This window comes from Pseudochaenichthys georgianus, chromosome 15, assembly GCF_902827115.2.
Source record: "Pseudochaenichthys georgianus chromosome 15, fPseGeo1.2, whole genome shotgun sequence".
NCBI classification, from domain to species: Eukaryota; Metazoa; Chordata; class Actinopteri; order Perciformes; family Channichthyidae; genus Pseudochaenichthys; species Pseudochaenichthys georgianus.
This window is the reverse complement of record NC_047517.1, coordinates 31,718,952-31,744,142: the sequence shown is the minus strand read 5'-3', so window position 1 is coordinate 31,744,142 and position 25,191 is coordinate 31,718,952. Positions and strand designations below refer to the sequence as shown.

The 25,191-nt window shown below is 40.7% G+C and overlaps 1 protein-coding gene across 22 annotated transcripts in view; it reads right to left on the bottom strand.

Moving 5' to 3' along the window:
• Positions 1 to 250: 250 nt before the first annotated feature.
• Positions 251 to 25,191, bottom strand: part of camk2g2 (calcium/calmodulin-dependent protein kinase (CaM kinase) II gamma 2) — a 57,622-nt gene continuing 32,681 nt past the window's right edge. The window contains exons 7-23 of one of the 22 annotated variants that reach the window (XM_034100703.2): positions 22,611 to 22,713; positions 21,676 to 21,759; positions 21,475 to 21,569; positions 19,677 to 19,799; positions 19,268 to 19,351; positions 18,595 to 18,637; positions 17,645 to 17,704; positions 15,748 to 15,788; positions 11,705 to 11,785; positions 9,648 to 9,692; positions 8,780 to 8,834; positions 6,510 to 6,611; positions 5,503 to 5,583; positions 4,861 to 4,936; positions 4,632 to 4,726; positions 3,947 to 4,196; positions 251 to 3,353 (exon numbers count right to left, since the gene is read on the bottom strand). In XM_034100703.2, coding sequence (XP_033956594.1) covers positions 3,964 to 4,196; positions 4,632 to 4,726; positions 4,861 to 4,936; positions 5,503 to 5,583; positions 6,510 to 6,611; positions 8,780 to 8,834; positions 9,648 to 9,692; positions 11,705 to 11,785; positions 15,748 to 15,788; positions 17,645 to 17,704; positions 18,595 to 18,637; positions 19,268 to 19,351; positions 19,677 to 19,799; positions 21,475 to 21,569; positions 21,676 to 21,759; positions 22,611 to 22,713 — 1,401 coding nt within the window. In that variant the 3' untranslated portion in view covers positions 251 to 3,353; positions 3,947 to 3,963. Of the gene's footprint in view, positions 3,354 to 3,946; positions 4,197 to 4,631; positions 4,727 to 4,860; positions 4,937 to 5,502; positions 5,584 to 6,509; positions 6,612 to 8,779; positions 8,835 to 9,647; positions 9,693 to 11,704; positions 11,786 to 15,049; positions 15,083 to 15,747; positions 15,789 to 17,644; positions 17,705 to 18,594; positions 18,638 to 19,267; positions 19,352 to 19,676; positions 19,800 to 21,474; positions 21,570 to 21,675; positions 21,760 to 22,610; positions 22,714 to 25,191 lie in introns of all 22 variants that reach the window. The other 21 variants (XM_034100704.2, XM_034100711.2, XM_034100712.2 and 18 more) reach the window with 21 other exon arrangements.

Sequence of the window (25,191 nt, the reverse complement as noted above, 5' to 3'; positions counted from 1 at the left end):
TAACATTAAATAGCGTTTTTTTTCCTTACTATTAAAATACAAATGTATACATACAGTACAGTAAATGCTAAATATCAAATATATATAAACAGTAATTATCAACCACCATTGAATGTTTATTACTGCATCCATAACAATAAGCTGCGACGAGAGAGAAACCAACACCAATATTGAAATGTTATTTTTATTAAATACTCTTCAATGTTTCGATTAATAACACCTATGAAGAACAACCATTCAAACAAATACGTGATATTTTAAATGTATGTTTATTAACCGTATGGTCATGCAAAAAAAAAATCCAGCATCCATTGAAACTCAAAGTATAGACACACACGTGTAGCCCCTTCAGTTTAAGGTTACAATGCATTTTACTCACGTAGTACAAGCTAAGGCTTTCGCTAACAATTTTAATGTGACATAACATCACTTTGTTTTGATATCTCAGACGGAACCATTTCATAACCTCGAGGATGCAAGTAACATAGATTTCCATTTCTTTATTGAGTAAACAGTGAAAAATTACCAGAAAGTACACATGCATATTTCTTCCATTTGTAGAACTGCATATATAGTGTTGTTTAACATTGTGGTTTTAATAATCCCGTTTCAACATTTTCCTCAGGTACTGTTTGAATCTAACATATTGCGTATTTGCCAAAGTATTTTAACTAAAAGGAGTTTATCAAAGTCTTTACTCTGTGTGAAGGTAAGTCTATATTTGGTCACATTTTCTATTTACATCAGCAAGCTTTAAAAGTCAATGGTGAAATGTTGCAATGGATCTTCAGCTGAAGCAGGGAGGCCACTCTGTAGTTCTCTACGGAAACATAGGTAGTTATGTAACTTTAATAAGTAAATTAACAAGTGTGAAATAAAAGTCCTACTAAATGTAAATCTTATATCTGAATTGATGTGGTATGAATGGACATTTTTTATATTCAATTGGGGCAGTTTTGTTTTTTATAGGTTCAAAGATTCTGATATTTTTAAGAGAAATGTTTGGTTTTTATTTGCCAAAAGTCTGCGAGTTATACATTGATCACTCTCAGATCGATAGTCAATGATTTGCTCCATATCCATCATCTTAAGTGTACATTTAAACTAAATCCAGCTGTCCAAATACTTCGGCAAACTTGACTATGAATCTATTTGTTCCCCAATATCAGTTTCGCCTCTGTAAGATAACCCGTAAAGTGTAACTGCATCTTCATTTTCCAATCAAACATCCACAATGAAAGAAAAGCATTTAGTCAGATTTGGTGGCATCAACACACACCTGGGCCACAGCACAACAGATCTACTAACAGATTTACAAAGCATCCCTGTTATGACGCAGAAATGTGTGTGTGTTTGTGAGGGACACAGTGGTCATGGCATGTCAGATATGTCACATCAGTCAGAAGCACAGGCCTGTCCACAGGAGGACAGGCCTCACTATGATTCATCTTTTTAAATATGCTCATCTGTCAGTGTTTACCACGGTGTGTGATTGAAGCGTGATCGTGAGTTACTACAGAGCAGCGTAGAAAGACACTCACAAGTTTGTACGACACAGTGAAAAAACAGTGTTCAACGACTGACATGGAGATATGTTTTCTCCTCTTTGGAGGGAGACACTTTTATCTCATGTGCTTGTATGATGTTGTGAGTTCCTCTGTTATTAAGTATGTTTATCTCGAGAGTTCAGCATGTGAGGAGCAACGGGCAGTAAAAAAAAGTTTGTGGCAGTCTCAGCTTCCTTTATTCCAAATCCCCTCTTTTTATATATCTGGCTAAAATAAAAATATCAACACCAACACACTAACAACTACGACATTTTACAACAAAAACTGTGACAAAAAGGGACCAAATCCATTGATTGCCATCAGCGAAGGTCCCAGAGCCCCGCCAAATCATCATGCCTTTTTTTTGTCCAATCCCTCGGCTCCATTCCCTTTTGAACATGCTTTTTAAAATATTTCCATGACTTCACACAGAAGTACAGCAAGCCAAGACGGACGACACACGTTTTTTTCAAGAATACGGTCAGAACAAGAGACAGGCATAAGGGTGACATCATCATCACACGACGAGGTGCTACTCGGACAGTAATGGGGACGTGGAGTAAGTATAAGAGGCAGGAATGATAGAAGTAGAGAGGCGGAGGGACGGGAAGGAGTCAGGCGAGCGGAACCTGAAGTTGCAGGAAGGATCAGGAAGAGTGAACACAACAGCATCGAGTCATAAGTGTCTGTGCAAAAACAGTACAGGCCGTTCGATCAACTAGTTCATGCTTCACGTCAAAGACACACAAAATAACGATAAAGAGAGAGAGTGCCTCGGTGCTTTCAGGTTAGGTAGTTCAGAGATGTGAGGAGCTTTAGACCTTCTGCAACTTCAGGATGAGCTGGCCTCGTGTGTCTAAAGCTCGAGAGGCTCAACCCTAACGGCTGGACCCTCAGAGTGTGTGTGTGTGCGCGCGTGCATGCACTGGAGTGAGTACTTGTGTGTGTATATACCGTACACCCTCGAGACCTCAAAGCAGAGACAAAAACCCACTCATGCTTAACTCCCCTCACCCTAAATAAACGTACAGTACATCCCCTTTTTTCCTAATATAAATATTTGTTTATACACACACACTTCTATTAAATAAAACCCCCCTTTTGATTAAAAATGATCCTTTTTCAACACTTTAAAATACAGGTAAAAACAGCTTCATAACACATGATACAAAAACACAAAATCAAAACAAAGGTCCATTCAGTAACGAATCTCAACGCCTCACAACATGGTGTACAGACGCTCAAACCTGACACTTAAATGGATGATAAATTCGGATATTAAGTAGATATAAGTTGCTCCCATAAAACCAACCCTCATAAACCTGTCAAACAAACTTCTATTCAAGTAGACGTTCTGCTGCTCTCAGACAAAATATAAATCACATTTCCAGATATTACTCTCATCGCCCCAGTTCTGTTCAATATGTGGTGAGTGTACTTGTTTTTCAGTTAGATATATATATTTGTAATACTTTTCCAGACAGCAGACATAACAGATACAGGGAAATAAAGGCCATGGGAGACGGGACAGCTTCACCCCGTGTCCCCCCCGAGCATGCACCACCTGCAGGAGCGTCAGCTGGGCCCCCCCCCCTAGCGAGGATTGACTGGATCGTGTTGGGCGGTCATTTAGTCAAGCTTTTGAAATATATTTAATTTTTTTTACTTTTTAATATAATCACCCTTTTTCCCCACTTTTGTGATTTTACAACTCTCCAAGCTGCCTCTCTTCCCCGCCAGGATCCAGGCACAAATCCGACCGCAGAGAATAAAACGCTCCAAACAGCTTTAGAGTTTCAGGCAAAGCTAGAGAGAGAGGAAAGGAAACGTCAGTGGGAAAGTTATTTAAAACTAGAACTAAAATAATGGTTTTAGAGATATATGTAGCTGAAAATGTTGCATTCAATTCAATGGAGAACACAGGAATTGTGTTGGTGTTATTTAAAACTTTCAAACAATTAATAATTACAACGGTGTGAAGGCACCATATAATAGAAGGCCATAATGTTCTTAAAAATGTGCAGAGTAGCCTGCCATACATAATTAATAATAAAATGAAAAATGCCATGTCGTAGAAAGTTGGTTAAAGCATGTTATAAATAAGAAACACTAATATGTCATAACATTCGTTTAAATAATAGTATACATTGCAATTGCAAAAATTCAATATATATAGTAATAACAAGTCAAGCACACTCTGTCACAAAAAACACAGGAGCATCAAAATTATCATAACGTATGGCGTAGAAAAAAAGTACATAAGAAAATATTCCTAGCATGCAATAAAAAGTCTTTATAAAGTCGTAGTACTGAGAACTCCTGGTCTGCCACACTCCTTGCACACGGTGTGAAACTGTTGATCACATGATAGATAGTGATGATAACGAGGTGTGATGTACCTGGGCCTGGTGTCGGCTCACTGCAGCGGGGCAGCTGGCGCTCCGGAGCAGTGGAAGTGCACGTTGAGCCACTTGGCGTCGCGGCGGTGCCAGACCCGCGTCTCCTCCGACTGGCAGGAGCGCGGCCGGCCCTGAGCGTCCATGAACTGCGTGAGGCGGATGTAGGCGATGCAGGCGGCCTCCTCCCCGATCAGGTGCACGTGGGGGTTCAGGATGGTGGTGTGCACGGGCTTGCTGTTTTTACTCAGCACTGTGGGGGTGGGAATGGGAAGTTCAGCTGTTTGTAAACAGAGGTCAGGTGTCGATGGGTAGCTAAGTATCCACATTTGAGATCGTTTAGCATATTATAGATGCCATAAGTGACACATGTTGGCAGCTTCAAACAAGTAAGTGATATTTAAAAGTACATTCATCATGTCTCATTTATCATTTTACACACGTTTCCCCCAAAATACAGCATAACGTTTGGATAGGCTTTAGTCTCAAATGAACCTTAAAGTTATAGAAAGATAATTGACTGGTTAGGTCTGAAGGATACACCATGCTTTCAAGTCAGAATAACTCAACTAAGAGCTTTCAATAAAAGATCTGTGTAGGAAAACTCCACGGGGTGCCTTTCTCTTATTAATCTGTAATGTTCCCAGATATTTTAGAAATAAAATAAATGCAACACTGAGTAACTTACGGTTATCAAAGTAGAACTTGTGAAAGTCCATGCCCTCCACCAGGTTTCCAAGAGCCTCCGGTTCAAAGGAAGTCAGTCCAGGGTCACAGATTCTCCTGAGAGAGGAAAACATAAATAACCTTTATACAAAACGTGTTTTCTGAAATGAAGAATGTAGAGGTCAAAATGCTCTCAACAAAGCACTGACAACATGATGACTTGTATTGCTTAATTGCATTTGCAAACTTACGTGTAAGCCTCAAAATCTCCATTGTTGATGGCTTCAATCAGCTGCTCCGTCATCTTTATTATCTCCTGTTTACGAGCTGAGGACAGAGAGAGAGGAGGAGGGGAACACAAGAGGAGGTTTAAGTCTGACAGAAGTCACTTTGAAGGTTGAACACTAACGCTGCTCCTACAGTCTCTCTCTCTCTCTCTCTCCAAACTGACTGACATTTGAAATGAGTTCAGCACAGAGCCCTCTGGTAATAATGACAATGACATTTTGAAATCACCCTGTACAAAAACACACCACGCGCTCCATGTTGCACACAGCATCAAGAGTATCTGATGCCGTGAATACATTTCATAAAACTATTATTGGCGTAACATACAACAGTCAATATTCAGCCTTTGCGTCCCATATTTAGATTTTTTTTATTTGGGGTTGGGTATTGATCTACAGAGTAATAAACCACTAGACCAGTGTTTATTTTATACTTAACATGCAGCTGCTGAGCCAGTAAAGCCAGCTAGCAGATCCACCACACCTGCATGTAACTCTGTGTTCATAAGTCCTCAAACCTTCTGCCATCAGGTGAAAGTTAAACTGACTATGAACACTGCTTCAGGAGCCTTTCGCACAAGCACTGCACAACATGCCTGCACTTACTGTGCTGCAGGGTGCGGCTGCTGCCTGCAGGGGGCGGCAGAGCGGACTCTGAGCTGTTAGCAGCGTCCTGCGGGGGGCACACTGCAGGCAGGCATCCCAGTGAAATAAAGTCATATTTAGCAGAGCTGAGACGCCATGAACACAACTATATACATGGAATTTAACATTGTTTATGTGTAGAGAAGTAAAAGTGGGAAATTGAAGTCATGGTACTCAAAAGGCCCAATTCCAAACAGACCCATACACCCTTGCACTCAATGAGGCTCCTTATTTAAAAGGTGGAGGATTTGAATTACAGTGGCAAGCATTTGGTCGATTTATGCTCTCTCCAGTAGAAACAAGAAATGTTCATAACGATGTTTTCTAATCAGTATCTCTTAAGTAAAACTTAAAAACATCTTTAGTGGCATTTTTTCCTCTCACTAAGGTTTATCAGCCTCAATGGCTAAATCTGGCACGTTTACATGATGGACTCAAGTGCTGTTGTTGATTAATGTGCATTGTCCCTGTAAAGAACGTTACAATCAGCTGCACATGTCCACGGACTAGACAAGGGTATATGGTCTTAGGCAAAATAACTAATCTGTATAAAAATCTGTATGAAATGTCAATTTTGTCACGTAGTTCACTTGTTAATGTTTGCGTGGAACTACTTTTACACAGCTTGTTCCATGAGGGACACAAACACCGTTGCACCTACTCATGCGATGCAGACTCACTGCTGGAGGGTTTGATAACCCACTCTTCACTAAGTGGTTTAGAAAGGCACTTGATGTGGCAGACCCTCCTTGAAAAAGCGCCAACAAGGTGTAAGTGGGTATGGAGCGGGTGCAGGGGCTAAATGGAACTGGGCCTCAGTGTGGAGGAGGAACAGTCGGTGCAGTCAGGCCCGGGGCCAGAAGATGGCAGCACAGGAGGGGAGAAGAGAGAAGGAGCCTTTGTATGACCCACTGTCTGGTTTTGCTTGCAGTATAGATGTGTTTAGAGGGAAGCTGCTGCTGACTTACAGCTGGGTGCTGCGGGGTACTGCAGTAACTGGCTCTGGTCCTCAAGAGTGCTGCACTGGCTTAACGTCACACTGCTTGAAGTAGAGGACTCGCAGGCAGACACTGCCCCATCACAAGACAAATACATCAACACAAACAGATGCACACTGACAGGGAGCATCTCACTACAGAAGTACATGTAAGCTGCAACTCTTTAGTTCATTGATACATCAACATGGTACAACTTTTGATAATAGCAGCATTTAAAACATGAAAAGTGCTGCTTTCTCAAAGTCATCGCCTTAGGCTGGGGGAAATGATACCAAGCTTTGTATTCTGCAAATGTGAAAAGACAAAATGGAATAATTGTTAATCACAGCCTAATGACAAATCCCCACAGCGTGATGAGACATCTTCAAATGGCAGGTTTTGTCTAAGAAAGATTCAGAAGTATTCCATTTAAAACCAACAAAGCAGTGTGCAAACCCTCACTTTTGAGATCTGAGATTTCATGTTTGCTTCAAATGATCAAAATGTCTGCATCCACCAACATCCTTGATTCCACATGATAGTATCTTATTGTAAATCCCAACACACTGAAGACGCAGCTGCACACCCACAGGTCGATGGTTCAGACTCCAGAAAGTAGGAAACAAAAAAACTTGAAAAGCAAAACACATGTAGCGAAACCTCCAAGATCCCCTCACCTCTGAGGAGAAGAATGCCCGAGCATCGAGGCCACACAGAGATCAGCTGCCTGTTGCACCAGCTCTCATCAAACACACATTTAGTTTAAGTAGTGAGGGAGTGAAAACAGGTTTCACCGTAACAAAGAGTATGACACTTTACGAGTTACAGAATGTGACTCAACAATTGATGTGGTTATTGTTAGTTTATCAGCACATGATGTGACTACTGCTCTATTGTGTAACTAACAGGCTGTACCCCACTTTTACTTTTAAATCTTGTCAAAGCAGTTACATCACTAGTTTGTTCATTTCAAGTCAAATAAAGCCAGATTTTAAAAAGGGAAGTATTCAATCCACCATTTTGAATATATGTGTGTAAAACATTGATTTATTGAATGATACATTCAGTTAAAAAGCAGACAATGTTTGGTTGACTTACTTACATTAAAGGTAAAGTAGAAATCGTGCAAGGGATCTATGTGAGGAGTTTAATGTGAAAGTAACTATGTAGCCGTTTGTGTTCATATGCGCTCGGCTGGTGCGACAGGCTGCAGGAAATGTGTGAGCCGCCATCGAAGATTTTGTGACATTATGTGCTTCATTTAACAGACCTTTCCGCGACCCTGTGACTTCACTGTGCGTTCACACATGGAGGAGCTGATGCATCCTCACAGAGTTTGTGTTTCAGAGAACACAAGAGCAATCGAATCATTTCCCAGATGATTTAATCAAAACCAAATTACATACATAAGTGTAATCAACCTTGGAGAGACACACAGCACAACTGCCTCCCGATTGCATGTCAGAGATGATCCACTATAAAATCAAGTGCCTGTTAATCCACATTAAGCAACTTAAATAACTGGATTAACTACTTTTCCAGAGGCAGATCTGTCCTACTTCACCTGATGACCTGAAAGGGTCATCCCCGAGCAGAGAGCGCTCAACTGAAGGTTGTGGCGTGTGATGCTGGCACACACTCGAGCACACCGACAGGGAGGCAAGAGGTTTAGCTTTTGAGCAATTGCACAAGATGTGAATGCAGATTAGGGATGCTCGATTATGGCAAAAATCATAATCTCGATTATTTGGGTCAATAATTATAATTGCGATTATTCATTGACTTTGAAAACATCCATTTATTGGAGAAAATTTTTTTCAAAAAATTGAACAGTGTGTTTTTAACAGTTGATTACCCTGAACTTTAAGTATAATTCAACTGAAAAAAAAAAAATAATCGTATTATTTCGAATACGTTGCTTTGGTAATCGTTGACAGCCATAATCGTACTCGCGATTAAAATACGATTAATTGAGCAGCCCTAATACAGATAACATCACTGTTATTAGTCCGCTTACATGCAGGGTCTTTATATCCTTCACCTCACATTTGTCTTTCCTGTAAAGCATCCGTCTGTTTTCATGCACTAAACTATCTGGATCTCTTCGCCTCTACTGCCCTGATTGAAGCAGAGTGGACAGTAACCTGAAGCCTCAACTCAAATGTATGTTTATGTTTGCTTATTAAGATCTGCAGTTTAAAAGACAACATACACAGTGATCAAAAAGAGGCATGCAGAGAAGGTGAAAGTTGGACAAGTACCTTTCCTACCTTTCATCTCCTCCTCTTCTGTGTTGTTGCAGCTCTCTGAGGAGCCCTGTCAGACAGGGAGGGTGGGGAAGAGAGAGCAACAGCAAAACAAAACATTTTATTATGTGCAAGTGAGACAGGGTTGAGGAAGCTTTGGCCAAACGGACACACAGAACACGGACAGATGGACGACTCCCTCCCAGGAGCACAAACCAGCCAGCACAGCAGCGAGGGCAGCCGCACACACACAAGAGCAGCAGAGTGTGTGAGCAATTTGAAGTCGTGTGGGTAATTGTATCAGGAAGGAGTGTGCAAGTGCATGTCAGTGTGTGACTGGAAAAAAGTTGTGTATTTGTTCCTTCATTTGCAAGCGTGCACACCAACATTACAGCGTAAGCAGCGTGGTGGTTGGTCAGAGTGTAGTATTGATCTGAAGGGTAACACCACCGTATTCATACTTACTGTATATGTTCTTATGATATTCTTTTAAATGAATAAACAATTTAAAATAGAATTGAAAAGTGATGCGTGTCTTTTAAATTCACTTGTCCCAATTCCTTATTCTTAAATGGAAGAGCAACATTTTTTAAATGTATTAATACAAATAAAAAAAACTATGAAACTCTACGTTATTTGCAGTGGCTCAATAATTGGGCACCTTAACATCGATTTAATTGTGTTTCCAGATTTGAAATGTTCACAGGATTCACCTCTATTTGAGTGAATAGGAAGCGAAAGAATAATAAGTTGCACAATGAAGCACAGAGAGTCGTTTGTTTTGACAGCGTTGCATGGTTTAGTGTGTTTAGAGAAAATCCTCCAGCAGTCCCCTGCAGGTGTGAGCAGCGGGGGGGCTGGAGGTGGGAGAGGAGGGGCTTACCTTGGTGCCGTCAGCTGGGTTGTGTACAACAGTTGTCTGGGCTTCCTGGGGGGAGGTAGGAGACACTTTAACATGCAGGGAGGGAATGGGGGGGGGGGGGGGGGGAGGAGATGCCGGGGAATACCAACACGTACAATGACGACAAATATACAAAACAGACGCATGTGCGCACACCAAGACAAAGCACAGGAGCTACAGTGCAGAGGCTGTGGAGCATTTATGGTGAGTGTGGATGTCAAGGTGCTCAGTGTCAGTCTGTCCCCAGCAGAGTGGCCTTAAAGGAGGTGTGTTCTCCCACAATGCATGCCATGAACACTTAAACAAGCTCCTGGATATTCACCAGACAGAGCCATGGCTGAGGAGGAGGGTTTCTGAGTGTTCAGGTAACTGTGAGTGCAGATGGTAAGACGCTATAATGTCGCCTTAGGTTTTTAACTGTGTTGAAATGCAGTTTGCTTCGATATCAAAGAGGAAGTTATATCTAGGAAGCTCGCATATTTAACCCACTTTGAGATAAAGTATATGAAAACCCTGGTGCATAAATTAACTGAGGTAGCAAGCACTCCAAAAATAATAATACTTTTAAACGATGCTACATAATAAACGTAAACAGCTAGTAAATACACACAAAACTATATAATATTATACTACATCACATCTTAAATCTAGATAACTGGCATTCGCAATCCTGGTTAGTCTGAATCCACAAACCCTTAAGTGTTATGACAATGTGAATCTTTACCCATCACAACCTTCCAGATGAATAGCATAAACTGCTTTACGTGTGTGACACAAGATTTTCATCGGCATAACAACACTGTAGCTATGTTCCTATGACTAAATAAAGAACCTTGTGACTGTGTGTTTGTGTAACCACTCCTCTTCCTCACCCGTGACTGACACAGAAACATTCTGCACAAAGACAACTCAAGAGCTCCCAGTTATCCATCGTTTAAAAATGAAAAAAGTGAGGTATTCTGGATTAGTCAGTCGATACAAACATCCAGAAACAAAAAATCAACCCTTCAATAACATATGGGAATCTACACTAGCCATTTTTTGACTAACTGTTCTCAATTTGGCCAGTTTGGCATTTAACTTACTAGCATTTACTGGTGAGCAGAATTCAGCAAAGCCATAATATAGAAAATAATGGGTACATTTATCCTTTTCTGCACGGGTGTGTTCCTCTCATCTAACTGTCCATATGTGTAAATAGGGTCATTTCCTACCATGAGCAACGGCCATCTTACAATTGTACAGATGTAGCAGTTAATTCCAGACTGAGTGTTATATTATTAGACTAAATCTTTCTACCTTCAAAAAGAAAATATTTCTTTAGTTATTTATTCACATACTCTGAGCTGTGTACACCATTCTGTCACACCTCTGGACGGACCCACAGTCATTTCAAGTTTGTTATATAAATGACGTAATTCCATCACATATATAAACACAGGGGCTTCTTCCTCATACAATAACAACCCCTCAGTGACTCCGGCTCCTGCTTTACCCAGAAGTCCTCCTTGTTTACAATTCACATATCAAAAAGCAATTTGTAAAAGATCCATTTTTAATGGTGGATAAAGCTTCAACCTTTAGTGAGCTGTGCTTTCCAAGAAATTGCCATAAACCTGTTGTTCCTGAAAGGCAAACAATCACCCTGATGTCACCAGGAAGTGGCTGAACAGAGCCAGCTTTAAGTGCCTGCTGTTGCACTGCAAAATGAAAGTCATTTGTCTACCTGTCAGCGCAGCTCACAGAGTAAATGTATACCTATATACACGGGAGGTCTGGGTAAAACACAAGCCAGGAGGGACACCCAAAGGCACAAAGCAGTTGTTCCATTTTAAAGTCATCAAATCCACCATCACAGTTGGTGCTTACGACAGAAGCAAAGAGGCAGGAGATGAAGGACGAGAACATAATTCACTTAACATGGAGTGTGACACGAGAAGATGAAGAGACAGAACTTAACATTGAAAAAGGTGAACACAATGACATGATGCGGTTAAAAAAGAAAGCAACGTGAGAGAAACCAAATAGAGATGAGGTACCATTGGTGCTGTAGATGACATGCTGCTGTCTTTGGTGCTGCTGCTGCTTACTACACTGTTTTTACTGTTGGTGCCCTGCGACTGGGGCAGAGAAACACAACACAGAATGATGCTTCCACCGGGCTCAGATTGTAAACCAGCCTCTGGGAACCTCAGGTGGAAAGCAGGAATTGAGCAATTACACGGCCAGTATACACATCCAACGAGTTGTACGTGTGTAGAGTTGAAAACGTCACAATCAGGGAGCAATGATAAACAGATTTATCTGAATATCTTTATCTATCACCTGCACCCTGCTGCCTTATGCACTTAAAAATGCAGTTTTAGCTTCAAAATTATCTTTTGGTTATCCGGAGCAAAGTGTCCGCTCCAACAATAATGTGAGCGTACTCACTTTCTAACTTGTTTAGCTGAAATGAGTATTTTGTTAAATATGTGTATCGCTAGGAGTGAAGGGCTCTCCTAAAAATACAGAACAGTTAGTCAGCACATGCATTTTAAGGACAATGAACGTAATATAAGATTGTTAAGTATATTCCCAGCACTTTTACAAATAAGTATATCAACATATGCTGGGATAAAAATACAAATCACAGGTTTGTATCTGAAACGAGCACCAGAAATCTGTCAACTATTTCTGGCAGAAGCACAGCCAAAAGAAAACATAACCGACTCAGAACATAAGTTAGAATAATGGTTGGCAGTCCAGGTCTTTGCATGCAGTGAAAGGCCTTGATGACAGGCTTTCCTCCAATGCTAGAGGAAAGTGATTGAATGTGTAAGTCATGTACTGTATGGTTGCATTTTGTTTCATTATCTAATGCAAACTAAAGCCCTAATATTTGACACACCAAACTACTTTAGCTAAACAGCGACATATTAGTTCGCCCTAAACCTTTAGACAGGTCCCTGCAATCTGTTACAAAACAGACTCAGTGAATGAACAACTCTCTCTGCAGCGCTTCACATTGATAAACTAGAGTATATTAAGCATATATTTTAAATAAATGAAACGGTGTATTGTCGGGCTCACTGGCTGCGATCTGATAATTAACGGATACGTTGAAAGCCATGATTTTAAAGTTATCAAGATGTATTTAAAATGTGTAAAAGTAAATATCAATACATTATTTTTCACTACAATCGTTGTGGTGATTTTAACAATCTGTCATATCGATGCAATTACTGCAGGATCGTGTACATTCACCTGTTTGCAACTTAAACATTATTTATCACTTGTGTAAAGACTCTTATTGCACTATTTCTATTCTATTTGTATTTACTTGCACTATTCCATCTGTTTTATTGTGTTGCACTGTTGGAGGAGCCTGGGGCCTAAGATTGTCATCGACATAACTCCACTGTAGCTACGTACGAATCACAATAAAAGCCTTGAATCTTGTTAGTAGACAACTTAGCCATGGTTAGTACGAGTCAGCCGGTCAAAGCAGTTGAATAATATCTGAAGCTCTGGAGAAGCTTTATCAAGTCTGTCAAATAACCTAAATGATGTAAAAGTGGAATTTACAGAAAATCTGTAAACATGTAGAGTTTGAAAAACAGGGAGAGAGTATCTAACAAAAAGATAGAAGCCGTTTCATAATGATCATTTTAAAGCTTCATCCGTGACCTTTTAATCATGTATTGAAATGTGCAGACGTCATCTGTCACTTGGTATTCCTTGCACACTAAAACACTTAGTGTTATGCTGTTTTGAATAGAATAGGGGTTTATCTGGAGCACATTGTAGATTTAGGTCATAGAAGAAAAACAGTTTCAGCTGGACTCTCCCTTCACTCGGGTTTACTAACGGGAAAGAAGAACGAGAAGCTTTTTGAATGCAATCAGTATTCCCGCAAAAAGATCAAAGGTATGGACGTGCTCTTTATGTTATGAGCAAAGTGCTGGGAGGATTTTAAGCCGTTTTTTTCTAACCCTGAGATGAGCTAATACCCCAGTGACACTTTAAATAAGTATTTGGTGTCCTCCCTGGCCAACTAGGAACATCTTCTAACAGAAAAACTAATGTGCTCCACTAACACCGACAAGGCAAACTGCAGTTACTTCAAGAAGAGAAAATAAGCCGGATATATTTCACCAGATTTATCCGCAGTCTTAATGTAAACATCAGCAATATGAAGACGCTACTCAGACTTGGTTGTGTGTTGTTCATTTTCGGCAGCTTTGAAATTATGAGTCAGATATAACGGGAAGTCACAATCTTATTCTCCTCTTAAATAACATCTATTGACTTCAATTGCTGATGAAACAATTGGAGCAAAGTGTTCAAGAAAGATAATGTAAATTACCTTTTACAGAATACCAGATCTAAACTACCGTACTTTTCGGACTATAAACCGCGACTTTTTTCCCCATTTTTTTTGTTCAGCTAACGGCCACTAGGGAACCTCCTAAATCTATGGATTTTACAGGTAAAATTAACCACCTTGAACTCTATGGGCTCTATGACCGGTCCGCGCCCGCCACCTTTAAGCGGGCTCCAACAGCAAAAGCTGGAGGCCGGAAAAGAGTGAGGTAGCGCGCCAAATTAAAAGTGGAACCGAGAGACAGAACGAAAGCAAGACAGACGGACAATTTAGCTGCTGCGGCTTATATGCAGGTGCGCTTTATAGTCCGAAAAGTACGGTAACTGCAGACTATGTTTTAAAGAATGACATCTCCCTGAGTTTATGTTTTCCAGTAAAAGCTACAAGAAGGGTGTTTACCAGAATAGATTCAGAGCAGGATCGTACAGTATTTAAATGTAAGTTACTTTGGTTCCTCGTTGGCTGCTTGTGATTATAAAACTTTTATCATTTGAAAATGACTGAACTGTCACTAGTTAGACAATCTGCAAGTTACCAAGACAGCTGTTTTATTTACAGGTAGAGGGAGAGAAAAAAGTAACTCAAATGAAAAATAATGAGAGAACAATACATAATGCAATAATTGAAGATGATCGTATTTTGATGTTTAAGGTGATTAGAATGTCCCTCTGTTCTGTGATGGTTAGGGATGTTGGTAAGCAAGCCAACATGTCTGATCTTAGACATCAGAAGTCGGATACGGAAAGGGGATGAGTGTGTTTGGTGTTTGTCAGGAGTTGCAATGGTGTTGGTGGCGCTTATGCAGGAGGAGATGAAGGGATGTTGGATGGAAATCCAACACAAATTGGACAAGACGTAAACTGTCAAAGACAATGCCTCTAGCTTCTCTGCCCAAAAGGTGACAAGAAAAGAGAGGAGGGAGGAGAGGACCGGGGGGGGGGGGGGGGGGGGGGAGACTCGAAAAGACGAAGAGAGACAAAGAATGAAAAATGAACGGAAACGACAGAGCCGATCTCACCATCAAACAAACACTCGAGCTGGACTTCCTTTTCTGACAGACAGCAATGGAAAGGAGGAAAAGAATAAGGGTTCATAGGGAAACAAGGAGACTAATCAAAATAGTAAACGAGTGAAGCTGCCAGATTTATCCCACAAAGAGAGAAAAGCAAAACAGCGGCACAAGCTTACACAGGAACAGAGATGAGACAGGGACACTAAGAGAAAGAATCAGCTGCAAAAACAATTTAACGAGTGCATTTTGAAAGGACAACTAAAGGGTTTAAATCATTGTTTGTGCAGTTTATTTGTATATTGTTTCAGTTATTGTTTAAATTCCTGTATGTAATGAGCATCTTATTTGTTGATCATGGCGCTTCACTGCATGCATTGACGCTGACTGTCGATCAAAACAAAGTGAGACAAGACGCTCACTCGGATCGCTGTGAATCAGAGAAAAGACCTGGAAGTAAAAATCAAAACATTTTACAAGTGTCTCTTGTCTTTGTTGTGTCCTTTACTTTGGCTTTAATCTCACGTATGAAGCACCAGAGCACAGAGGTTATCCAACAGTTGGTTTCATTAGTTCATAATATAGAAGACAATACATGCTATTAGAGAGAAGTTAGGATGACAGGCCAAAAGGGAGACGGCAGAAGAGAGGAAGAGAAAGACAGAAGTAGAAAATCAAACAAAACCCTCATGGGTCCGAGGACTCACCTTCACACCGTCCGTCTTTTTGTTTAGTAAGGATTTGCACGCTGAAAAAGAGAGACACGATTGTAAGAATTGGGAAAATATTAAAGTTAACTTGGAGAAGGTTTCATTATTTAAAGTAAGATAACTCGTATTTTCTTTGACACCCTAGCTATCAGACCTCGCTTTATTTCAGGTAAAGTCCTACTCCATATTGTCAACATTTCTCAGAGCAGATAAGGGCTCCCACCTAAGGGTTTTCCACAGAAACATGAATTCAATTAATTAAATGATTAATTAGAGTAGTTCAAGTCCATGCGAAGCTTTTAACAACCAGATGTTTGCACTTCCTTGCTGAAATAGGTGAGTATCACCAAGGAAAATGTATTTTGACTCCAGTGTGTACAGCTAATACCTTCAACTAAACCAAAGATGTGTCAAAAGTTGCAGGTTGACAAACAGGACACACAAAAAGTAGTATATCTCACTCTTGACAGCACAATGTAATGTCATCTAAATAGTTCATGTGAAATTAAACTTTATATTGGGCTACAATTGATCACACAACATAACACTATGTGCTTCTGCTTCTAAACCTGTCCACACAGTTATAACCAGACACAAGTGAATACAACGTCACACATGCACACACACAGATTAAAAACACACACACTTTATGTGACTGTATTAACACTCATATTTGGGTAAGTCATGTACCAATGATCCTCCCTTACCTTCCATTTATAAAGTAGGAAGGAGGGCAATGAAAAGGCAAGAAAACAGTAACGTGTTTAATATCCGCATCTCAACGTCTACAAGAAATACACAACTGAAAACGGAAGATGACAACTGCAGGCACACACACACCTGGCAGGCTATTACTGTGTGTTGAACGGCATGTTAACAGAGGTGGTGGGTTCGTGCAATGACGGTGGCTTTTAAACATGCAGCATCCACTTTTAAAGGTGTCAAGGTGTGCATTCCCAACGGGTATCAGAGTGAGCAGAAATATTAAAGGCTGGACATCTTTGCAAAATAAAAAAAACAACTTCTTCACTTTTACTCTGCATGTAAATCAAGACATTTAACCATTGTGATAAAACAAGGCCATTATTAACACCTTAGCGTAGCACCCACTCCCCTTAAACACTGCTCCTGCACACACTTTGAAGCATACTGATGCCTTTAAGTCTTTCTCTCTGTTCACACAAACACAACTTGGCAGGCAGGAGAGAGGGGACAAAGAAAATCAATAACTGTGCATAGCGATTAAACAGCTTCCCATGCAGGTTAGCATATAGCTCCGTGTTGTAGCCCATACACATGCTTGGCTCGCTGTTAGTGCCAGAGCCATGCGGAGGTGAGGTTGCAGCGAGCACAGGCAGGCATCGACTGGGCATCAGGCCAGTGCTGTGGACACAAACTAAATTAAAGGAGGTAAACTTGAAGTGTTACTGAGGTTAAAGCCTGGTGTACCTTTTCATATGTTGGATCAGTAGAGGTTAAAATGCATAAAGGATAAGATTTGCATCCAAGTTGTGTTAGTGATGTGTAAACAGAGCTTTGCTGAGTGGCAGCTGCGTTCGTTGGATGTCAGAGGGTCATGCGGGGTGTCAGTTAAATGGCCGTTGTGCTGGACACAGGAAATGAAATAGCCCGTCCTGAAGGGAAGCTCTGTTCATTAGAGCATCGCAACACGCAGCAGTACTGAGAGGTCAAGAGCTGAGCTTCGTTTGCCTTTACATGTTTGTTTGTGTTTGTGTTAGATGCCCCAGTGCAATGACCACCATTCAAAAGTGGTTGATCAGTGTGCAGGCAGCAGGCAGCAGGTGGAGGGGTTCAAGCTGCCCAGGCCACATGCCAACAGCCTGAGCACAGAGTTGGCAGCGCCCGACTCCAACGCCCCCTCAAGCAGACGTACCTTCCTGTGCCATTGCGGCCGTGCTGGTAGTAGCGGCAGGGCTGGTATGCTGCCGTCCCACTATTGGACAGAGAGGGATTCAATGTGGAGGCATAGCTAGGACGCGAGCTTCACTAAAGCTTGAGAGCCTTTTCAATTTCTCAGATACTCTTAAATTTATAGAGTGTTGGAGAAGAATGAGAACAAATGGATGTTTACGGAAAGTGTTTGGGTCAAGCGCGCATACTGAAGACAAGATTGTGTTTCAATTAGGATGAAGTCAGGCAGCAGAAGGGAAATGTGCTCAGCATCAAAACACCTGCATGATTTAATCTTATTTCCGTGGACATCAACTTGATGAACTTGCCTGCAGTGTTGTTTAAAGTAATTTAGAGGTCTGGCTCGTCTGCCTCTCTTCAGTCTAGATCAATCTTGACCTGAGAATAATTGGTTGTAATCCACAGGAGCTGCTTTACTGACATGAAAGCAAATCAACACGGGTCCAAATAGCATTAATGCATTAGCCCACTAGGCCACCGTCTAGCCACAAATTGGATGTTCAATCAAAAGCGAGCTGTGTTTCGGTGAGCAAACTGCTGACGAGGAGGAAATCCAAGCCAAACGCCTGAAGTGCCAAATCAAGACTGCAGACAGAGCTGACAAGCAGATCATAATGTGCGGTCAGAAGAAGAAGAACAGCCATTTGTATCATTAGGCCTCTATTAGATGTCAGATAAGTGGTTGCCTATAAAGTGTATTAAACTTTAAATATAGGTATTATTTTTCAATATAATGACAGGACAAAGTAGTTTTCCGACACAAAACCTCAGTCTCTCTTCATCCAGGTGGTTTTTTTGCATGGCTTCATTGAAATGATTATTATATTATCAACAGCACTTCGGTCTGAGGTCTTTGGGCCGTATCAGTTTGTTGTCTCTTGATGTGTGATTCATTTCACTGCCAGAGCTCACCTGAAAAGTTCCTGGACACCAGCATTGTTGTGAGGATCGCTCCCTGGAGAGACACACAAATAGAAGGATTTGTTTAATGTTGATGTGTGTGAAAGATTGTGTCCTCACCACAGATGGTAAAAGTACACACGTCCTTTACTCAAGTAGAAGTACAGATACTTGTATTTAAAAATACTCTTGTAAAAGTACTGAGTAAACTTCTTTACTCAAGTAAAAGTAAAGAGGCTTTGAAATGTACTTCAGTAAAAAGTACCCATAGCTAGCAGCTGCTTTAAAGAGTACCTGACCTCCCTTTATATTAATAGAACAATAATGTCATTGTTAGCTAATGAATGTTTCGATGCTGAAAGACGGCAACATGACAACGTTTCCATTGGTCCCTCTTCTTTAGAGAAGACCAGGAAGTGATGGATACACGGATCGTGTTCAAACCAATAGGCACGCAATGACTCTAAATGATAATGATCACGCCACCAGACACACATTCAGACTAAAGGAACCAGCTGTTTGGAAAAAGTAAGAAGTAGAAAGTTCAGGTATTTGTGTTAAAAATGTAAGAAGTAAAAGTAAAAAAAGGCATCGTGGAGTAGAGTACTGATACCAGAAAAATGTACTTAAGTACAGAAAGGAAGTATTTGTACTCCACTACTTCCCACCTCTGCTCCTCACTCACTTTCAGTTTCCTCCTGGCGTTGAACTTGCGCAGACACTCCACAGTCTCTTGACGGTGAATCATGGAGGCCACGGTGGAGCGTTGCTGTTTGGAGAGGAGAGGAAACAACATTACAGATAAACATAACGTCATTAAATATAAATGAATCCAGAGAATTCAGTGTTTTATTTTTCATGAAGCTAAAATTCTGCTAGCGTACATAATGTAAAACTCATTGAGGTATTACTGTAGATGTGTTTTGGTTTGAAAAGAGAGTTAAACATGAAATACTTATATAGTTAAATACTTACTATATATTTTGCAATGTCAATCTGGGAGTATGTGTAAGTGTGTGAGAGGTGATCCAAACCATGTGTGCTATATTTTACACTGGAAAGGATGTATTGTGAAGGCGAGCAGAGTGACTTACGCAGACCCAGGGGTGATTGATGGCCTGGTCGGCGGTGATCCTCTTGGCGGGGTTAATGGTCAACATCTGATTGATCAGGTTCTTGGCCTCTGGGGTCACTGTGTCCCACTCTGGAGAGGGAAACTGAAGCGGAAAGACGTTAAGAATCCTCATCACGGCGATCAGGCTTTCGATGAGCATTTTATTCTGAAACAACTGGCTTAAAGGGGCCCTGCTCATTTTCAGGTTCATATTAGTATTTGAGCCTCTACTGTGAAATGTTCACATGATTTAATGCTCCAAAAACAGCTTTATATTTCTCATACTGTATACAAATAAATTTAAAAAACATAAATAATATGTTTGAGTCACAGAAGTGAAGAAATTGTTCTTGAGTTAGTGCCAATATTTATTTTATTATAGAGAGTGAACCATTGGATTGCACTTGCGATGTCACTTTAGTAAAATTAAGAATTATTTAAGAATTGTTACAGGAAGTAAGATTAATATTAAGATTCAACTTTATTGTCATTGCACAGAGTACAAGTACTAAGACAACGAAATGTAGTTTACATCTAAAGGAAGTAGAGCCTCGAGAGACCTGTCTGTGCAGATGTGCTTAAACACAGTCAACACCAAATAGCAGACAGGGACTTTTCCTTTTTGTTCAATACATTTGAACTTCTTAAAACCTAAACTTGCAAATTAACTTTTGTGCTAAGCGACAATTGTATTGTTTTATCGCGCATCGTGTGAAGGCAGCTTTCAAAGTCAGAGTAGTTTTATCTCCTTCACGTTCACCAGCCACCCTAATCCCTCTATTCAAGGAGCATAAAGTGCCCGTAAACATGTAAGCTTCTCAAATTCAAAGCAAGTTGTCAAAAGACATTTACTTCAAACATTAAAGAGTCAGTTGTCAATTACTGACAAAAAGAAAGAAACATGAGATTGAAGGCCTCTGCATGACAGTGATGATGCTGGATATTATTACAAGTGCTTGTCACAGTCACTTGGTATCAATGCCCATATTATGCACATTCATTAGATGTGGTTGCTTCCAATTATGGAACTTAATACGGGTAATACATTCCTATCTCCCAGAGGACTAGGACAAGATCTGATAAATAAGCCTATCGCTCTCTCATGGTGTAGGACTTTTTTCTACAGCTAGATGAAAATCATGCAATAACAAGCAGCAAGCAATTAAAAACTAAAATTACATTTCTAAATGACTTGCATGACAGAATTCGGAGTGTAATTTGACGAGACTTGAACTGAAGGTGTCCTGTAGGGCTCATCCCAAGGCTTCGTCGTGTTTGTTTTCTCATTCACATTAATTATGATTATGTCTTGTAATTCAAGTTTCATGAAAACAGATGGAGCTCTCCAACAGACTCTCATCTTCATGGATTCAAAAAGAAACACACTTAGTCAGCCAACAAAAGGATGAGCCTGAGAATATGAGCTTTGTAAAAGAAAGGCATTTATTAAAGCTAAAATTATCTTTTTTTTAATATAAATAAAATGTACAATTAATAACTTGAAGTATCAAACAGTAGACTTACTGTAACCTCAGTCTTAGGGGGAAATGGGGCTTTTATATTTAACTCCTTTTCTTCCCCAGTTATGCTCTTAACTTTCTCCATTTTTACCGTAAACAAATGATGTGTGCATTTCCACAACACTACACTGAATTATTCATAATTATGTCAGCTTCCAGGTGAACTGCTTTGAACTTCAGCGCACAAACAACACACGTGCAGCTTACAAAAACAGACACAGAGGAAGGAAACTATAAGAACAGGAGAGGAGTACTCACGTCATACGCTCCGGCCTTGATTTGCTGGTACAGTTTGTGTTGGTCCTCGTCCCAGAAGGGAGGATATCCCACCAACAAGATGTACAGGATCACACCTTACAACAAAAACACATTTATTAACATATTGCAAATAAATCCTAAACAAAGATGGAGTAAGATATGAATGCAGCAGCATACAAACAGACAGAAAGTAGAACTGACCACAGGCCCAGATGTCCACTGGCTTGCCGTACGGGTCCTTTCTCAACACCTCTGGGGACAAATACCCCGGAGTTCCTGCAAAGCCTGCGAGAAAAACAAGTATACTGGTGTGAAATCAGTCAAAGGAAAAACATTTAGGACAGCACGACTCAAGCAAGACTATGGGTAAGCTCTTCTGATCTCTGTATCACCCGCTTGAATAGCCTAAATGAGCATATTGACATTATTTCAACATGTATCCTCCTTTAAAGGTGGGGTAGGTAAGTTTCAGAAACCGGCTCGAGATACACTTTGTGTTATATTCCATGGAATGCTCTTAACATCCCGATAGCAATGAATATCTTAAGTGCTTTGAAAAAAAATCCATAAAAAAATGGCCTGTCAGCCTGTCAGCCTTCCATCGGGGCACAAACTTATCTCGTGCCCTCATTGGTCATGTGCGCGTTCATGTGTGTTGGAGGAGGGGCTCTATAAGGAAGTGGCAGATTTTCTCCGGTTGTGTATTTTCAAATTCTAGCGATCTCGAGACGGTTTCTCAAACTTACCTACCCCACCTTTAAGGGTTTTACCCTTATTAAACAAGCAAGTCATATCCTCTATCTTTTTGAATGGTAAACATATATTCACATCAATAACCAAACTATAAACACAAAATTGTTGTTTGACAAGTAAATAAAGTGTTTATTTACTTTGGGACAAATGGCTATTCATTACTTTTTTTCTTAAATTATTTGCTATTCTGTTCGCTCTTAATTGCTTTATTTCACTGATACGGTAACAAAAACACAGCATATTGTCACTAGTTTAGTTCTTTCTTAAGCAGTTATTTTGATATCCTTCTTGAAGCAAACCGTAGCGATGGAAGTGTAAACTATGGAATATGTAAAAACAATAAGGTGAAATATTTAAGTTGGTAGTAGAACGTTTTATCTTACCAAACCATGCCTGTTGCTCCGCCTGAACCTCGATGGCAAGACCGAAGTCTGCCAGCTTCACCGCCGCTCCCTTCATCTTGCTGGCCAGGAGCAGGTTCTCCGGCTGAAACACGCAGAGAGAAAACGATTTTTAGGAGGAAATATTTTCACTCAGGCTGTTGGAAGTTTAAATTCCTCTTTAAGTATGTTTTTCTGTAGAATGTAAAAACGTAGAGACAGATGCCCATCATGAGTTAATTACATGGTGTTTTTTTAGGCCAGCATTAAAAGAGACCATAGATGAAATGTGTATCCTTGGACAAACTCTTAACAGTGTGCATAGTACAAAGTGAGTTGTAGCACAATTATAGGCTAAGAGGAAAATAATGAGGGGCAAAAGAAAGAATCATGTACCCCCCTGTAGGAAATGTCTGCATGACTGTCGGAGCTGCAGGAGCTAGATGACATCTACAGCAGTAATGAGGCATGATTTGGTCAAGCAGGCCAGAGGCTTTCCCCTGAAGGAAAGACCTTTTCCCTCAGCTGTCACCGTATTTAACGCCATCCTTTTCTACACTGTCCTTCTGATCACACAATCATGCAACAGTCAGGAATTGGAAAAGAAACAGCGCATATTAACTGTGATTTAGTTTAACAGGTTCCCTCATTTGCGCCTCGTTAAATCATAATTCCTGTCGCTTAATGAAAAGATGAGAGGGAGAGAAATCGAGGAAACGCGCCAGGTTAAGAGTCATTTGGTGCGAGGTCAGCGACAGATTATGGATGCACGGCTTGTTAAAATGCACTTACTTTACGTCTTTTTCACAATATCTATTATAGCTGATACTATAGAGATGTATTGTCCCTTAGCCTATCACACACAATGCGTTGTAAAGCTAGCCAATATGTGCAATGGTTACATAGTGACGTCATCATTTAGGGAAGTAAAGCAAGGAGTCCAATGGAGGCGTTTCAAGCGGCTAGACAGCTGCTTCGTGATTGTCGATTTTGTGTTTTTATATATTTTTTTTGGAGTTCCACTGCTATCATTTTCAGCTGGAGATTGTCTGGCTTACACTAAGATTGTATCTCAGCCAGGTGGAAATGCAATTTAAACAGTGACACCCCGGTCTTGAGAAAAGACATCTGCTGAAAGGTCACTTAATCCTGCCTCACCTCCTCTCAAGCTGCCTCAAAAAGCGACAGCTGAAGAAGGCTTCTTCAGCAAGGGAAAAGATCCCATAGAGCTACTTAGTGTTGGGAGACTTTTGAGTAACGACGAGCAAGACGAGGTCACATGACCAACTGTGGCAGCTGAGCTAGTGCTTGCAAGTTTTACCACTGATGATAGTTAGCCATAGGAAAGTATGCAAAGCCAAAAGTACAGTACTTGTGGTAAATTATTTACACATTTCTGCTAAAATGAAACAAATGCTTAGTTAGAAATGAAAGGAAATGATTTTTTTAACTAATGGAACTTAAAACTAAAAATGCCCTCACTAAATTATGAATGATAGGTCCAAGTGTATTTCAGAGTGTAGTTTTCTTCTGTTACGCTCCACCAACAAAAACAAAACCTGAATGCAATATGGCTAAAGCGATATTCTGCGCCCTACTCCCTGACCCGCGGCCTGCAACCTTTAAGGGTCTCTCGAGAGTATTGTGAATTGCTTTCTGAGACTTCAGAAATAGTTTGTGCACCAGCTCTTCCCACCATCTTTGATTATTTACTTATGTTTACGAGTCAGGCAGAATGAAGATTGAATCTCTCCAGGTGTCCAGTTGAACAAACCAGGTGTTAATGAAGTCAATAAGGGAAAATAAAGGCTTTTCTTTGCCCTATCCTCTAAATTACTAGTCCCAACTGGCAGGCCTGAGGTCTGTTCTGAGGGTTAAAGTCCTTGCAGTGCTTTGCCATCCTCATCATATCGAATGCTGACAGATGTCCGACATCGTCTCTGAGCTCGTTGTCTGTTTCTTCTCATCCGTCAGTCTCTCTCTATATCTAGTTATCCATCGTTCCATCCATCCCTCCCTCCTCCCTCCCTCACTCACTCGTCCCCCTCTATCAGAGCTGAAACAATGGGAAATGGAGAGAAAAGGGGAAGGACTGCACGGGGACAGAGCTGGAGTCAAAGCAGCAGAGGGAAGAAAGAGAGGGAGACAGATAGAGACAGATAGATGTGAGGTGGCATAATGAGTCCCTACGCTGGCGCTGCAGCAGCCGGGTGACCTCACCCTACAGTTACCATGGCAACTCAGCCTGCCACCAGCCAACAGCACTCAACTCTTTCTCTCTAATTCCTGCAGCGAGGATGAGATACGATGCACGCATGTGTGAGGTCACACCTCCCCGTGACACAATTAGCTGCCGTTATTAGAAATATCCTGGCTACGATACAGATGTCACTTTTAGCAGATTCATCTCCAGGAAATTCTTGGACAAACATCAGATGGTGCTTTTTTAGCTGCAAGATGATGGGATGGTTTGTTCAACAGCAAATAATCTAACCCCTAAAAGTTGTCTTTTTTACTACATTGACGGGAGCGGAGATAAAACAACGTATACAGTTGAAAACATGTTGGCAAAGAGTTGCCTCTG